At 45.8% G+C, this 18527-nt stretch overlaps 1 protein-coding gene across 5 annotated transcripts; it reads left to right on the forward strand.

Moving 5' to 3' along the window:
• The first annotated feature begins 2123 nt into the window (after nucleotides 1–2123).
• Nucleotides 2124–8948, forward strand: LOC125537010 (DNA-binding protein EMBP-1-like). 5 transcript variants are annotated; one of them, XM_048700289.1, is made up of 9 exons: nucleotides 2131–2466; nucleotides 2551–2664; nucleotides 2769–2914; nucleotides 2992–3049; nucleotides 3157–3205; nucleotides 3286–3530; nucleotides 5083–5163; nucleotides 8230–8355; nucleotides 8473–8948. In XM_048700289.1, exons 1-9 carry the CDS (start codon nucleotides 2308–2310, stop codon nucleotides 8632–8634), a joined length of 1140 nt encoding a protein of 379 aa, XP_048556246.1. In that variant the 5' UTR covers nucleotides 2131–2307; the 3' UTR covers nucleotides 8635–8948. The 5 variants fall into 5 exon arrangements, with proteins under 5 accessions (XP_048556250.1, XP_048556251.1, XP_048556246.1 ...); XM_048700292.1 differs by having other exon boundaries at nucleotides 2554–2664; XM_048700290.1 differs by having other exon boundaries at nucleotides 2134–2466; nucleotides 5086–5163.
• The last annotated feature ends 9579 nt before the right edge of the window (nucleotides 8949–18527 follow it).

The raw sequence follows: 18527 nt of genomic DNA on the forward strand, positions 1-18527 counted from the left end.
CATTACTTTTACAAGTCAAACATTTTTTAAATTCGGTTTAGGAACATATTTGAATGTTTTAGAAAATATTCATATCTTTTAGACCGTAATTCGAATTTAACATGGTATAAAATTGATTAAAAAATCTGTACAATATTGATATGACGTTATTTTTACTCGTTAACCATTTTTAAATGACGTTTAAGTATAGATTCAAATGCTTTAGAAAATATTCATATCTTTTAAACCCTAACTTTAATTTAGCATGTTATATATGAAAATTGATTAGAAAAATGTGTATAATCTGAATATGATGTTGTTTCACATGTGGTATTTTTTCTCGTTGCAACGCACAGACTCTTTTGCTAGTAAAGATAAAGATTCGTTTGGGTGCCTCGCACCGGACGCACCGATTTGCATTTAAGGAAGCCCACACATGGACCCAGGATCCAAGAAACTCGACGTGTCATTCCTTTTTAGGCTGGTCGTAATAGTAGTATCATAGCTAGTATCATGCATGTTAACTAGACAATTTTGATGATGTGTCATAGACTTAAATGAAGAAAAGAAGGGTTTAGTATCATATCATGATAATGTATCATAATAAATGCTATGCTACTATGTGTCATGCATAACAATAAATAGAGTTCTACATGATACTAATATATGATACTATGTATTAGGGAGATAGTATTATACACTAGTATCATATGCACGATACTAGTATATGATACTCCCCATTAGGCTGCCCGTAATGAAAGTATAATAGATAGTATCATGCATGCCAACTAAGACTAGCCACAATGGATAGTAACATAGACCAGTAACAATGCCCATGTTACTACTCTATGTTAGTACTTCTATAGTGGGGAGTAACATATGTGTAGTAACATACAACACTTCATTTATTAGGCTATAGACTCATCTTGCCTTGATATGTGTGATGTTACTCATACTAGTAGTAACTAGCTATGTTACTACATACCTCTCTTTCTTCATTTATTGATTGCCACATCATCTATTTTATCTAGATATGTGTGATGTTACTGTCTATATTACTCCCAATGTGGGTAGTCTAAGCAATTTAGATGATGTGACATAGGATTAAATGAAGAAAGAGATGTTTGAGTATCATATTATGATACTGTTTCATATTAAATGATGTGCTACTTTGTGTCATGCATGGCAATAAATGTAATCCTCTATGATACTAACATATGATACTATACATTACAGATGTAGTATCATAAACTAGTATCATATGCATGATACTAGTATATGATACTCTCCATTACAAGCAGCCTTAGGCTGTTTGTAATGGGTAATATCATAAGTTAGTATCATGCATATGATACTAGTGTGTGATACTACCCCTCTAATGCATAGTTTCATAGATGACTTTATTTATTGCCATGCATGACACATAGTAGCATTGCATTTATTATGATACAGTATCATGATACTACCTTCGTCACGGTTTAGAAGGCGCGCTTGGAAATTCTCTAGGACCTAGGTGGTTATCTATTGGTTGTGAGATGAGCTAAAAAATAGCATTCACACTACGCATGCATATAGAAATAGTATATCGGAGTACTAATTAGCTACTAGAAATAAATACAATGCGCCCTAAACCTTGTCTATTATGGAAACGCACGTAAATTTAACTGTGCCTTCTAAACTGTGACGGAGGGAGTATGATACTCAACCATCTCTTTCTTCATTTAATGTTATGCCACATCATAAAAAATGCCTACTTGGCATGCATGATACTCCCTCCTTTCATCTATATAGGGCCTAGTGCGTTTTTCGAGGCTAATTTTGACCAAATATTAGAGTAATAATATATGACATGCAACTTACACAAAGCACATCGTTAAATTCGTGCGTGAAAGGAGCTTTCAATGATATAATTTTCACGTTGTGCATGTCATGTATTATTAATCTTGTCAATAGTCAAAGACGATCTTAAAAAACGCATTAGACCCTATATTGATGGAAGGAGGGAGTACTAGTTATGATACTTCCATTACGACTAGCCTTACAACCAGTCTTACGTTCTGGCGGGCCACACCTCCACTGCAGCCAATCATCGCGTGCCACGTTTTTGTCGGTATTGCTATGTGTACCCGGGAGGTGTACACGCAGTAAGAGGACACCAAACCCTAGCCTTTTTTGCTCTCCCACTGCTCGCCCCTCCTGCTCGGCTGCTGCTTCCCCACACCGCCCAGGTAGCTCCACCGCCGGTGGCTCGCTATACCCACCACCTCCGCCGCTTCCTTCTCGTGCAGGGGAGGTGCAGAACACCCTAGATCTCTCCCGCGAGCGCGCATGGCTTCCTCCTCCGATGAGCAGCCCAAGCCGCCCGAGCCTCCCGCGGCCGCCGTGGCTGTGGCCACCGCCGCGCCGCAGTCCCACGCAGACTGGGCCGCCTCGATGCAGGCGTTCTACGCCTCCGGGGGGCATCCCTACGCCGCCTGGCCCGCGCAGGTACGAGATTGTCCAATTTTGGGCTGGGCGAGGAGGGGAAAGGCCGGGGTGTTTGACTAGGTTGTTGCTTTTCCTCTGATTCAGCAGCTGATGGCGGCGGCGGCGGCCTCAGGGACATCGTACGGCGCGCCGGTGCAGTTCCCCATGTACCACCCGGGGGCCGCGATGGCGTACTACGCCCACGCGTCCATGGCCGCGGTGAGTGCACAAGTCTCCGTTTCTAGTCGGTTTCATGCTCAATCGGGGGAATTGGACTTGGATTTGGCGGGATTTTTGGTGGTGAAATCGTTGCCTCTGCGCAGGGTGTTCCTTACCCGACTGCTGAAGCTGTTGCTGCTGCCGCAGCTGCGCCAGTTGTGGCAGAAGGAAAGGGCAAGGCTAAGGGCGGTGACGTGTCTCCTGAGAAGGGCAGTTCTGCTGCGCCCTCTGGCGACGACGCTTCGCAGAGGTACTTTTTTGTTCTCCCTCACCTATCTGTTAATGTAGTTTAAAAAAATTATTTAGGATTTAAATTTTCTTGTGCAGCTGTGGGAGCGGCAGTGACGAGTCTTCAGACACGAGAGATTATGACACTGACCAAAAGGTACAGAAGAACTTGCTGTGACGCAAGGGCGCATTTTAAAGTTGCTTGTTTTTTTGCAATTACTATGTTTATGACTTTATTATGTGGTTTATATTGGCTCTCTTCAGGATTCGTCTGCACCTAAGAAGAGGAAATCTGGTAATACCTCAGCGGAAGGTGGGTCATCGGATGCTCAACTATTTGGTAGCTTCAGTTGTTCCTTTAGAAGATTGAATAATTACATTGGTATTTGCCAGGTGAACCGTCTCAAGCTGCTGCTGTTCCATATGCTGCTGTCGAGTCACCGTATCAGTTGAAGGGGAGGTCTGCCTCAAAGCTTCCAGTTTCTGCGCCTGGGCGGGCAGCACTTCCCAATGCCACGCCAAATCTGAACATAGGGATTGATCTTTGGAGTGCTTCTCAATCCTTAGCTGTGATCCCAGTGCAGGGGGAAGCAAATCCTGGCTTGGCGCTTGCCCGATGTGATGGTGTTGGTCAGCTGGTATGGAGATTCTTTTTTTCTAATTTTTATGGCAGCATCCAGAAAGTGATTTTTTGATGTGCGCCTGTTTTGGAATGCCTCGAAAGTCACGGCGTGAATGGTTTTTGTCTTACAATACATGTTTAAAGACCATGTTTCTGGGAATAAAATTCTATGAGACCAGGTCTCACGGGCCAGCATGTGAGACCCGTCCCGATGGATGACATGTCACGATGCCAATCCCAAAGCACGTGTAATCCCACTTTGCCTAATTACATTACACATTCCCGACTCCAATCATGTATACGTATCTAACGTGTTGTATGGGATACCTACAACTCGCACCCCATGAGCTAGGGCTCACATGCTGCTCTCATGCATGGCGGCGCCGGATGACCTCATCGCTGGCTGCTGCACGGTACTACGCAACCAAGACTTGTCGTCGATGGCCACGCCGAACCACCTCGCTAGCGGCCGCGTGGCTTCATGCTACCACGACTCCTAGCCATGGTCGCCCCAAAGGATCTCATTGCCGGTGGTTGTGTGGCACGATCCTATGATGACTTATTGTCCATGGCCGTATTGAAAGACCTCGCCGCCGGTAGACGCGTAGTGGTAACCGTGCGACAAGATGCATCCAGCTGCTATGTGACGCCGCACTCGTCCAAGACGTTGGACTCCCGGCCGGTGGTTCTAGTGTCAGCTAATTAACATGCCTTGTTCGTCTAGGACTCTTCCACTCCCGGTGAGTGATCCATGCAAAGTTAGGCTGGTTGAGCGAGTACAGTAGTTCGCTGGCTAAACCAATCTTCAGATAGCTCATACTGAAACTTGAAAGTAATTAATCTACTAACTATGAAGGTTATATACAACTCCAAAGCCAAGAAGAACATATGGTGGTCGTGCACCAACACATCGCCGCGCTTGCAGCAGGAAAGGAATGTGTTGATGACGAGCAGCTGCATACGTCTTGGCACCCAGCCGGCGTTGAGGAGTTAGTCCCGCCCTCGGCGAGGACGTCTTGGTGCGTGACCACCATCAACAAGGAGTCGTCTTCCAGCATAGCCGCCATCGACGAGGTCTCCACCCAGCCACCGGCATTGGCGTCTTGGCGCGTGACCAACGTAAAGTCCGCCCAGCCAGCAACGCCGGTGGCGAGGTCTTCCAGCGTGGCCACTGACAGGAAGTCTCCACAGGGCCGTCTCGCGCGGATACTGGTGACGAGATCATTCGGCACGACCATGGACGAGTAGTTGTCAATGTGTCGTTCCGAGCGGCCACAGGCGATGAAGTCCTTTTGCTTGGCCGTCATCAACGAGAGCGAGAACAAGCAAATCCTAAATCGCTGTGTACTTGTGTACGTATACGTACCTGTTCAAGCGTAGGAATTGCATTCAGGAATTTGGTAATTAATGGGCAAAGTGGGAGTAGCTCTTTAAGATTGTGAATGCCACGTATCATTCATCGGGGCGGACCTCACGTGCTGGCCTGTGAGACCTGGTCTCACAGATTTTTTTTCCATGTTTCTGTGTTACTTATCTGATTCTACTGCTCTTAATCATTCCTATTTTGGCAGGATGAGCGTGAAATTAAGAGGGAGAGGCGAAAACAATCTAATAGGGAGTCTGCGAGGAGATCAAGGTTACGCAAGCAGGTAGTAATGGAACTATTACACCTCATTGCAAAAATACATGTGAACAATAAATGCTGCTGCTTCTCTTCATTTCTTAATTTGTATCAATTATGATGGTACTAGTGATGAACCTGGTAAACACTTATTTTTACCGTGAAAGGAACTTGGAGACTTAAACTATGATATTGCAGTTTTATGCCAAAAATTACTGTACCCAGGTTTCCCTACTGTTGGTATTGTTAAGCATATTGAAAACATGAGCAGTTGCACAGTGTGATAACTCTTCGGCAGCAGCAGTCACACATGCCTGCAGTGGCATGCAGAAGAGATAGGGAGCAATTAGTTTGTCGGATAGGGGATTAGCAGTATGCTAACCTTATCTTTTCTCTATTATCCTTTAGCTCTGTTTTTTATCTGTGTTATATCTGCCATCTCTCTATTCAGCAAATGGCTTAAGAAAGTTCCAGATCCACTATGTACCTCTCTCCTGAATCTCTTGTCCCTGCCAAGTGAATTTCATTGCTTAGCATTTGTCCTCAAATCATCACTGTTCGACGTCTCTGATGGTTGTTCAAACCTGCAGTGTACTAGTGCATATCATAATACTCCCTCCGTTCCATATATATAGGACTAATTTTCTATACTCCCGGGAGTATGTACTCCCATCTTCAATATACCCTGTAGACGCATTAATTATACCTCTTTATCATTCTCAATATACTTCATTAAATATTCTAGGATACCCCAATACGAGTTTTGTGGAAAAAAAATATCATTTTTGACGTACTTTTTGCAATATACCTTTTTCACATACGAACAAATCAGTATATATGTAAACCTTTCAAAATATGTAGACTCACATAATTTTTTTCATGAAAATCATTTTAAGGTATCTAGTAGTTAATAATGAAGTATATTAAAAATAATAAAGAGGTATAAAAGATTCATCTATGTGGTATATGAGGAGCGGGAGTACGTACTCTCAGGAGTATACAACTATTTTCCTATATATATATATGTAATATATATATATATATACATATGTATATATACTTAATACTAAGTCAAACTATACAAAGTTTGACCAAGTTTATAGAGAAAAATATCTACATCTAGAATATCATTTTTGACACTATTAGATACATCATGAGACGCATATTCATATTATATATATTTGATACTGTAGATATAAATAGTTTTTTCGATTAACTTGGTTGAACTTTGAAAGTTTGAGTTTTAAAAATATATGTATGCACTACATTATGGAACGGACGGAGTATGATTTAGCTTTATTGTGTATTTTCGAAAATCGGTTTCAGCATACCACGTTCAAAATTCAGTAAAGTAGAAGTAGCATATGTAACAGCCCCCCCCTTTTTTAGGTTTGGTATTCACCTCTACGGAGGAAGCATACAGAACCACAAAGAGGATGGATATGCATCATGCATTCATCATTTTAGTTAACTGTCAAGTTAAATCTAACAGTGGATTAGGGAGTTAGATGAGGAACCTGCAAAAAAACTACCTTCTCAACTGGATGCTGCCATATTACTGGCAGGAGGGATTTAGTGCGCCATCTCGCTGTCGGAGGCCACAGGAAGGATTTGGCATGATCTCACCTCCTCACCAGATGCTGCCTTGTTGCAGTTGAATGGTCACAGCTCACCACGAGCCACCAGTTGATGGATCACATCATCTCGAGCGCGGAATCTTATTAGTGGATCAGAAGACTATGGTGACCCGTAGATCTTCAGATGTTGATTTGCAGAGCAGGGCCGGAATGCGGGGATTGCATTCTTCAAAAAGTATCGTATCTTCTTTCCCTAGGGAGAAAGCAGAAACCAGTCAAGTAATGATATGCACATGCAGACATGCTAGTGTTTGGCCTCTAGGTGGGCTTGACTTTTGTCACCTGAATCACCGGGCTATTCCTTATGCATTGCAAAGCCCAGTAGTTCAATAAATGTGGGTTGCTTAATATATAATTTGTATTCTGGTTATGCTAGTTTCTTGTACTTGGAAAATAAGCTGAATACTACATATCAAATCAGGCAATTTTCTTACAACTGCAGGCATACCAGTTTTTGACTGGGCTGCCTATCCTTCCCACACATTTTGAAATGTTTGTTGTACTGAAACTCAGTCAAATTTGCCGTCAAAATTGCCTTCCAGGAAAGACACCAGTTGTGACAGCTGCATAAGCCACACCTTCTGTTTTGTAAGCGGAATACTGAAGTGAGTAGATGCAGAACGAATATTGAACATTCATGTTATTTTGCACTTCTAGTAAAAGAAATGGCCCACAAATGTGCAATTACCCCCTTAAATTTTTTGGTTTGCTTAACCACCTGAGCTTCCAACACTTGGCACTTCATCCTTTGAGGTTGTTTTGGGAGTGGTTTCAACATCGTGGCCATCATGTAACTGAAATCGGTCGCAGGGGGAAGTTCTGGGTGGTAAGAGCATCTACAACTGGAATGGGATTATTTGGCCCCTTATAACTTGGACGCGTCCAGATGGTGTCTGCGCTTGTCCGTTTTGAACTCTCATTTGTCCGTGCACGCAGCCATGTCGCCCAAATGGGTGAAGAGTTGACACTCATAATATCTCAGAAGGGTAAAGCGGACTCAAAACTATTGGCGATAGTTGCATATTTGCTATATATTTCACCTCTAGAATTTGGTCCAGGCAGCTAAATTTTTGTTGATTTCTTACTTGCATGTTTCCATTGATGAGGTGTGCATGCAACCGCAGTAGAAGAAATTTAGAGATGACACCAGGAATTTTGTTGTAAAACATAATTCAAACTCTGAAAATCAGCTTCATAAAACTATAATCTATCCCTTTGAAATTTTGTTGATGGGGTAAGGTGCTGACCATCTCTTTTCTACTCTCCTCTGGAATGCCATCACACACAGCCATGAATAGTATGACTAAGCAGAGCTGTACATAGTGACTTGCTGGGACATAAAATTACTATTCCCTTTGAATCCTTTGCGGTGGCATCTTAGTACTTACATTTGCAATAAAGGTCCTAATTATAAGTAATCCTTTTGCATTGACATGATTCTTTCCACTGTTTATCAGCAAGAGTGCGAGGAATTATCCAGGAAGGTTGCTGAGCTGACAACTGAGAACAACGCCCTCAGAACTGAGCTTGACCAGCTTAAGAAGGCCTGTGAAGATATGGAAGCACAGAATGCACAACTAATGGTGAGCACATGGCACTCCGCCCATACTTTGCCATATGTACATATGAGGAATGCCAATTTCATTCTTGGTAGTACTTGCCCTGATGGTATTCTAACTCTGAATGGTGAAATGATTCAGTCTCAGGAACCTGCTGCAGTCACAACCACACTGGGCATGAGCATCGCAGCGCCCAAAGTGCAGCAGCACGATGATGAGGGTAAACTTCATAAGAAGGCTAATAATAACAGCAACGGGAAGTACGTAGGTGGCAGCCACAAACTGGAGGCTAACCCTAGGTGAGAGACCCCACGAGGGAGTGACAGAGATGAGATGTGGTGTTCCTTTATCTAACCACAACACCCATCATCGATTCAAGGTGCTTTTAGCAGATGATGTTTTAGTTCACTTCTCACAGCTCACCGGGGGCCCTGTAGAGTTGCCCCGTCGCAGCCATGTATTATTTATGGCTCGTTGCCGAGAAGAATGTGTAAACTGATTGGTGTACTAGAGCTTAGAAATTTTATGTTTGCTAACTTTTCATGAGGATTCATATAACCTGCCAATTTGATGGCCTGATCGGTTGATCATATGCGTAACAAATAACCTTTACACTACGTCTGACACTTCCTCTAACAAGTTCTTTTTTTGAGGGGAAATGCCCTTGGGCACACTTTATTGTTTTCAAATAATAGTTACATCGAAGATGATGTGTGGAAGAAAAAAGCTAGGAGGATCACCGTCCTCAAAAACTACTCCCTCCGTTCCCAAGTATTTGTTTTTCTAGACATTTCAAATGGTTATAACATACGAATATATGTAGACATATTTTAGAATGTGTATTCACTCATTTTGCTTCGTATGTAGTCATTTGTTGAAATCATTAGAAAGACAAATATTTGAGAATGAAGGGAGTACAACTTTAGAATCATAAACATGCTTAGCTAAATTATGTTTGACCCTATTGGTGTTACTAGGATGGTGCTGAAAGCTAACTGTACCTAGTCTTGTTGCTTGCTGGAAACAATCTACAAGTGGCCACCTAGTCTTGTTGCTTGCTGGAAACAATCTGCAAGTATGGCCACGGACAGTGCTGAAAGCTAACTGTACCTAGTCTTTGCTCGCTGGAAACAATCTGCAAGTATTGCCGTGGCCGAGCTCAAAACTTCATTCATACTAGTCCAAGCTTGAATTAATTCCAGTGAGACTCCATGATAACATTGCATCCTATATTTTCAAGCATTTTGCACAACTATTATTTCAGCTGTGCTAGCATCATACGCATTATTCAGAAGCCATGAGCCACCTGCTACTGCCTTGCTTGCAATTTCGAATCACTGCTGTTGCTCCCGACCCATCATGAAAAAAAGATGCGTCCACGTTCATTTTGTACTCCCTCCGTTTTTAAATATAAGTCTTTTTAAAGATTTCAATAAATGACTATATATGAAACAAAATAAATAAATCAACACTCTAAAATATGTCTATATACATCCATATGTAGTCTTTTATTAGAATCTCTATAAAGACTTACATTTAGGAACGGAGGGAGTAGCTATCAGCCGAAGGTTTCTGCAATGATAGTCCACGTTCATCTTGTAGCTGTATGTGGCTGTATAATGCTCTGAGCAGCTGTAAAGTTTGATTTGATTGCGTCGATAGAGAATGTTGTCCTGCCAGGCGAAGCCACTGGGTGTTCTTTCATAAATTCTCTCTGCCACCGTATATACCAAGCGTTTATGACAACCGATTCTGCAACACCAAGGTTTGGAAGAATTAGTCTAGCACATATACTCGTGCGTTGCAACGGAAAAAACAATTGAAATGTCTACCAAAACACTCATCAATGTGACACTATAATATCCAAACGACACAAGCTGGCGGCAACCGGAAGGTGCATGCCGAGGTCTAGTAGAAATGCACATTAGTCCAGCATTAAAAATCCTGGTAAACGTGGATATTTTTGGTACGATTGTTGTTTGACAGTTTATTGAGACCATCCATGAATAAATCAAAGTTGAACAAAACCTAGACTGAAAACTACTTCATCGGTTCATCCCTTTTAGTTTCTTGGGGCTATCTCAAGAATTTGAACCAGCCCACTGTCCAATCTACGCACTTTTTTTTCTCTTGAAAAAATAGATTAGCTGTGTTAAAAAAAATGGATGAACTGGCTTACAGCAACAACCCCAGCGCATGCACGCGCGCCCCTCGCTGAAGCTTCTTGGGAATTCAAAAATAACGCTCACAACTCTGTCCGAGATTCGTCAAAAAGGAAAAATCCGTTTGGGATTTTTTAGAAGGAAAAATCGAGCAATATAGTTTAATGAGCGGAATTGATCTCGCACTAGAGCTCACGTGTGTGCACACCCGCGCATGCATGCACGATCTGATCCATTTCTCTTTTTTTCCCCGCTGTTCCTGCATGCAACGCTGACTTAGTTCCTAAGGATCCCATTTAATTAGCTAGCCAAATCAGCCAAATCAGCAGTCGTGCATGTCCCTTCTTCGGGACGAGACTTGCCTGCTCCCCTCCCGTGTGCCCATCCGTACTCCCGCATATGTGGCTTGATTTGATTGGAACAAAATAAGGTCCGGCCCCATCCTTTTAAAATCAGAAGGGGAGATGATTAGATTAGAAAGAAAAAAGAAAAAAAAAACCGTTGGATGAGGTGGGAGCACGGATGGGAGCATGGGAAGGGAGCAGGCAAGCCGGACCCCCTTCTTCGTACCATCCGTCAGCCATGTTCATTACTCCATCCCATCTAAATTAGGAGGGCAGCCCACAAATCCATTTATAGCATCCGCATGTCCTTCCTAAATTAAGAGTTTTTCTCGATTTAATTGAAACTTGCATCAACCAACTGAGAGGGGGTTTTCAAGCGGTAGCTCAGCAAGGAGGCGCAAGGAGGCCCGGTGAGTGACTAGGAGTAGCAGAGGTGTCAAAGTTGAGGAAGAACGCCGACAACAGTAGCGATGAAGACGTGGTCGATCCAGTTGATGTAGTGGCATAGAACTCGACCTCGTGGCCGGGGAGGAAGCATCAGACGGCGTCGGTGCTCCTGGCGCAGTCCTAGGTGGCGGGGAGGTCGTAGAGTGCGCGTGCAGAGGAGCAGGGACGGAGCCAGGAATTTGACATGGTGATGTAGGGTAGAACCCTAATCGCCTGATCTTTCACGAAAGGAGCGGATCCCGCGATGAACACGAAGAACACGGGAAAATCACTAAAACAACACAAGATAGTCACACATGTGCTAGATCCTCAAATACATAAGAGTTCACATGGTACATGATTAACTAGGGACGATACAAGGGTAGCCGGTCTTCTCTGTGAGGAGGTCTTGATGTTCTTGTCCGCGAGGAGGTCTTGAATCCAAAGGGATCTTCTCCGAAGAGGCCGCGGTCTCTCTCGAGGAGTAGATCCGATGTGGATGAGCAATGCTCTATCTCTCAAATGAGCTAAACCAATGCTAACCCTAGCTAGAAGGAATAGGAGGGCTATATATAGTCTAAGTGCAAATGGGGGCGAAAGTAGGGGTACATGGGCCTCGGGCCCGAAACTGGACACAGCCAGGTACCAGACGTCCGCCGAGGACTGGTCGTTCGGTGTCTCATGAGCGTTCGGTCGTCCGGTCTCTTCGGACGTCCGCTGGATTCGTTCTGTGATGGGGGTGCCGGACGTCCGGTAGCTCCGGACTTCCGCTGATGTTGGCTCGGGTGCGGTCGCGTTGGTCGTCCGGTCGGGGCCGGACGTCCGCTCCTTTGCCTCGGGTGCAGGGGCACCGGTCGGGACCGGACGTCCGCTCGCTGGGGCTCGGCTGATGCTTCAGGCGCCGGACGTCCGGTCCCGGCCGGTCGTCCGGTGGCTGGGACCTTTCCTGCACCCCTTCTTCTTCATCTCTGTCTTCACGTCCATCTTCCTCTCCTTCTTCTCCTCGCTCCTTAGCTTCTCCTTGATACATGAGTATGCACAATGTGTCCATATGAGGTAGTAGCCATGTCTCATGTGCATCGAAGTGGAATTGTGAGAGGAGAGATGTCACCTCGGTTTCAAGAGCTCTTGCGCGTGCTCGTGTCATGGGTCCGAGTGGTGTCGTAGGAGATGTAGTTGGGTCCATGGGGATGACCTTGGGATGCTCCGCATCATCTCCCCTCCCTTGGGGAAGATCCGTCCTCGGATCAAATTCTTCATCACCATGGAAGGGGGAGAGATCTTTGATGTTGAAGATGTCGCTCACGTTGTACTTGTCGCGCAGGATGTCAATCTTGTAAGCGTTGTCGTTGTAGCGTGCGAGCACCTTGAAGGGTCCATCCACTCATGGTCGAAGTTTGGACTTGCGTTCTTGTGGAAAGCGGTCCTTGCGAAGGTGTAGCCACACGAGGTCTCTGAAGTTCAATACCATAGGTTGCTTGTTGAAGTTGAGCTTGGTCACAAGGCGTTGAACTTGGTGCTCGATGATGTTTCTTGTATCTTCATGCACCTTCTTGAGATGTGTCGCTCATGCACTTGTGTCCAAATTGATGCGCTCTTGGAGTGGTAGAGGAAGAATGTCCAATGGTGACAATGGGTTGAATCCGTAGACGACCTCGAAGGGGGACTTGCCGGTTGTTGAGTGTCTTGCTCGGTTGTAGGCGAACTCGGCGATAGGTAGGCACTCCTCCCACTCCTTGATGTTCTTCTTGATGAGTACTCGAAGTAGAGCGGAGAGTGTGCGGGTGATAACTTCCGTTTGGCCATCGGTTTGTGGATGATACGCCGTGGAGAAGAGTAGCTTGATTCCGAGCTTGGCGCATAGTGTCTTCCAAAGTAGCTAAGGAACTTGACGTCGCTGTCCGAGACGATCGTTTTTGGCACTCCATGTAGACGCAATATTTCCCTACAAAAGAGATTGGCAACATGTGAAGCATCATCTATCTTGTTGCAAGGAATGAAATGTGCCATCTTGGAGAAACGGTCCACAACGACTGTGACGCCCCAAGACCGGAGCTTCAGACGCCTTCCTTTTATCTTGTTGTCGTTGTGTGTTTGAACTGTTTGTTGCCTTGATCGGATCAGTGTCATTGTCATATTTTGCTTCTTGCATCATGTTCATCTTTTGGTTTATTGCATTGCCATGCCCATCACTGTCATGTTGCATTTGTGCCTCTTGTATTTTTGCATTCTCATAATCATCATGTGCATTGTCATATTCATGCATGTCACTTTGTTGGATGCTCCATGTATGATCATGCATCATCACCTCCCCTTCCTTCTTCTTTCTTTCATTTTGACAAGTGACCTTTTCCCCTCCTCGAGAAATGTTCATTCTTTTCCGGATGCTAGTTCACTATGCCTAAACCCTCTCTGTCAAATTTAAGATCCTTTGGAGTTGTTTTGGTTAGGTTCAAAAATGCCTCAAGTTTGAATCATATTCAAACTTGTTTTATTTTTCTACCCCTAAAAATGTCCAAACCAATTTTATCAAATAGAGCTCATTTTCAGGATCATGAGAATATTTTTATATTTCTCTAGATCCTCTCCTTTACCCCCTGCTCTTTCCTTTTTGTATTTCTGTCTGAAGAAATGTAAAAGAAAAGTAATAGCAGTAGCAGCGCCAGGCCGGCCAACCAACAGCCTGGCATGCTGCCAGCCGGGCCTTCCCTGCGGCCCACCTAGGCCCAGCCTCCAGTGGCCCAAGGCCCAGCGCCGACGCTGGTAACCCTAGCCGATCCCCACGCGCACTCTTTCTCCTCGACCCCTCCTCCTCGTTCCTCCTCCCGCCGCCACTCTCACCACGCGCGCATCGGGACAGGGAGAGGAGCTCCCCTCGACGCCCAATCCCCTCGTCGCCTCCACCGCGAGACCCTCGCGCCCTGCTGCCCCGTCGTCCTCGCGCAACCACATGACAGCCGGAGTGCCGCCTCCCACGCTCCCCCCTCCTCCCGCCGCGCCATGGAGCTCCGCCACCTCCTCTCGCGTTGCGTGCACCCCTTCCACTGTCGCCCTCGCCTTCCTGCCATGGCCACGGCTCCCCGCCGAGCCGCCCCTTGCCGTCTCCGGCCAACTTCACGAGCGCCGCCATCCACACCTCGCCGCTGCTGTGATCTGCTCCGCCCTGAGCGCCTCCTCTACCTCGACGTCGAGCCGAACCGGGAACCGCTCCGCTCCTCGCTGGACCCCGCTCACCGGCGTCCCATTCCTGTCCGGATCCAGAGGACCCCCGTCGCCGTTGCTGTCCCTGTGATGTTGCTGCCTTCTGTCGAGCACGAGCTCGATCCCCTGCTTCCATGCATCGAAGGGACGAGGCCCGTTGACCACTCCTGGGCTGGCAGCGCCTCCAGATCCTCCCGTGTCCCAGCTTCGCATCCACAGCCGACCTCTCCTTGAGCCCCTATCGCCACTGCAACCCTTGTTGCTCCTCTGCTGGAGGCCAGCACCACCCTCGATGCCTGGCAAGATGCACCCTGGGTTTTGCCAAGACCCTACGTTGGACCTTGTGGACGACTACAGAACCTGAGACCAGGATTTTCGCCAAGTCCCTCGACGACAAGTGCATGACTATGCGGATTGTACCAAGTACCCCTTCGTTTCGTCGAGACCGGCAAGTCTGAAGACCGCATGTACCTTTACCGTTGCCAAGTACCTATCGAATCCGACAAGTACCCCGATGGCATGTGTACCACTACGCTCGAAGACCTTGGATGTGCCAAGTTCCTGTACCGATGACTTGAACATCTACGAAAACGTGTACCTCTACCGCCGCCTTCAGAAACGCCAAGTACCCCGACGCCCGATGCCTAGAACGACTACCGTTGTTGTGGATCCGACAAGACCAAGTGTATGACTACCGTCGACATGGATTCGTCAAGTACCTCTCCAAAAAACGGAACATGTACCACTCCGTCAAGTCCAACAACGAATGTGTACAACTATCGGCGACCCCAAACGACCACGAAACGTGAACCTCTACTTCCCCTCCAAAACGTGTCCCACTACCGTCGTCGAGATCGCGAGAACCTCTACCGTCGACCCTAGAGCATGCAAGAACGACTACTTTCACTACCGCCGTTGCGAGAACGCCTACCTCCCTCTACGAACGAGAACCGTCCCCTTTGCACGCTCAGAAGGTATAACCCCGGGACGAAGCCCGTGGACCGAATGCATGTGTTGTATGAGATGCATGGTTGGTTGTTGTATTCGCGCGTGAACCTTAGTTGTTCCTCCTCGTTGCCATGCCGTCGACACGTGGGAACCCGGTAACCGGGAGCACCCCACCGTTCTTCGCATGACACGCTCCCGTCACACTTGTTCTTTTCCACCGGTATCTCAATCGAGTTTTCGGAACCGGAACGTTGCCGTGGCACCGTTTCCGTTATCGTCGCCGTGGCACCCTTTCTTTCCGCCACGATGACAAATGCTCCATATAATGCTCTTATCAACATTTTCTTTAAAACTTGCATAATTTTGCACATGTCATCCGCATCATGGTAACAACATCAAGGATGTTTAAAATTGTTGTCTGCTTTAAATTGCTAATTGCATATGGGGTTTTACCGGAATTGTTGTTTGGCGTTCCGGCCTCATTTAAACTTGCCTAAATAGATAATTTCCTTATGCTCTCCTCTTGCCATGTTTAGCAACATTTAATATTGTTGAGTACCTAAACGAGATCGAACTAAATAACTTGAATGTGGTGTTCCGTCAATATGCAACTCATTGCATATTGAGCTCCACTTAATTTGTAGGATTGTTTGTGCATTTTGCCATGCCATGCCTCATTAAACCGACATGCATCATACTTGGTTGTGCATCATGCCATGTTCATGTGTTGGTTGTTTACTATGTTGTGTGCTTCTTTCTGGTGTTGCTTCTTCGGGTTGGTTCCGATAACGTCGTGTTTGTGAGGATCCGTTCGACTACGTCCGTTTGTCTTCTTCATGGACTCGTTCTTCTTCCTTGCGGGATCTCAGGCAAGATGACCATACCCTCGAAATCACTTCTATCTTTGCTTACTAGTTGCTCGCTCTATTGCTATGCCTATGCTGCGATACCTACCACTTGCTTTATCATGCCTCCCATATTGCCATGTCAAGCCTCTAACCCACCTTGTCCTAGCAAACTGTTGTTTGGCTATGTTACCGCTTTGCTCAGCCCCTCTTATAGCGTTGTTAGTTGCAGGTGGAGATTGGAGTTTGTTCCATGTTGGAACATGGATATTTTGTTGGGATATCACAATATCTCTTATTTAATTAATGCATCTATATACTTGGTAAAGGGTGGATGGCTCGGCCTTATGCCTGGTGTTTTGTTCCACTCTTGCCTCCCTAGTTTCCGTCATATCGGTGTTGTGTTCCCGGATTTTGCGTTCCTTACGCGGTTGGGTTATAATGGGAACCCCTTGACAGTTCGCCTTGAATAAAAATCCTCCAGCAATGCCCAACCTTGGTTTTACCATTTGCCACCTAGCCTTTTTTCCCTTGGGAGTTGCTCTCTCGAGGGTCATCTTTATTTTAACCCCCCTGGGCCAGTGCTCCTCTAAGTGTTGGTCCAACCTGTCAGCCGCCGGTGGCCACCAGGGGCAACTCTAGGTTGGCCTACCGGAAGTTTGGACAATCCGGTGTGCCCTGAGAACGAGATATGTGCAGCTCATATCGGGATTTGTCGGCACATTCGGGTGACTTTGCTGGTCTTGTTTTACCATTGTCGAAATGTCTTATAACCGGGATTTCGAGACTAATCGAGTCTGCTCGGGAGAAGGAATATCCTTTGTTGACCGTGAGAGCTTGTGATGGGCTAAGTTGGGACACCCCTGCAGGGTTTTGAACTTTCGAAAGCCGCGCCCGCGGTTATGTGCAGATGGGAATTTGTTAATGTCCGGTTGTAGAAAACCTGAAACTTATCTTAATTAAAATGCATCAACCGCGTGTGTAGCCATGATGGTCTCTTCTCAGCGGAGTCCGAGAAGTGAACACGGTGTTGGAGTTATGCTTGAACGTAAGTAGTTCCAGGATCACTTCTTGATCATAGATTCTCAAACGTGCTTTGCCTTCTCTTCTCGCTCTCTTTTGCTTAAGTTAGCCACCATATATGCTAGTGCTTGCTGCAGCTCCACCTCATACCTTTTCCCTACCCATAAGCTTAAATAGTCTTGATCGCGAGGGTGTGAGATTGCTGAGTCCCCGTGACTCACAGTTTACTTCCAAAACCAGTTTGCAGGTGCCGATGAAACCATGCAGGTGACTCAATCGAGCTTAAGGAGGAGCTTGATGAAGATCGTGTTCGCTGTTGTAACGCCCTCGATGAGGCTATATCTCCCATGTGTCGAAGTACGACTTAGAGGCATAACCGCATTGAAAGCAATGTCGCAAGTGAGGTAATCGTCGCAAACAACCCATGTAATACAATAAGGGAAAAGATACATAGTTGGCTTACAATCGCCACTTCACACAATACATGAATAAAGCATTACATTCATCCAAATACACTCAAGGTCCGACTACGGAACCAAAATAAAAGAAGACTACCCCAAATGCTACACAGATCCCCGATCGGCCCCAACTGGGCTCCACTACTGATCAACTAGAATGAAACAACACAAAGGACAAGATCTTCATCGAGCTCCTCCTTGAGCTTGGTTGCGTCACCTGCACGGTTCAACGGCACCTACAAGCTGGTTTTGGAAGTATCTGTGAGTCACGGGGACTCAGCAATCTCGCACCCTCGCGATCAAGACTATTTAAGATTATGGGTAAGGTAAAAGGTATGAGGTGGAGCTGCAGCAAGCGACTAGCATATATGGTGGCTAAACATACGCAAATGAGAGCGAGAAGAGAAGGCAAGGCATGGTCGATAAAACTATGATCAAGAAGTGATCCTAGAACAACCTACGTCAAGCATAACTCCAACACCGTGTTCACTTCCCGAACTCCGCCGAGAAGAGACCATCACGGTTACACACGCGGTTGATGTATTTTAATTAAGATAAACTTCAGGTTTTCTACAACCGGACATTAACAAATTCCCATCTGCCCATAACCGCGGGCACGACTTTCGAAAGTTCAAATCCCTGCAGGGGTGTCCCAACTTAACCCATCACAAGCTCTCATGGTCAACGAAGGATATTCCTTCTCCCAAGACAATCCGATCAGGCTCGGCATCCAGGTTACAATACATCCTCGACAATGGTAAAACAAGTTCAACAACACCGCCTGAATGT

The sequence above is a fragment of the Triticum urartu genome, chromosome 2 (genome assembly GCF_003073215.2).
Source record: "Triticum urartu cultivar G1812 chromosome 2, Tu2.1, whole genome shotgun sequence".
Taxonomy (NCBI): Eukaryota; Viridiplantae; Streptophyta; class Magnoliopsida; order Poales; family Poaceae; genus Triticum; species Triticum urartu.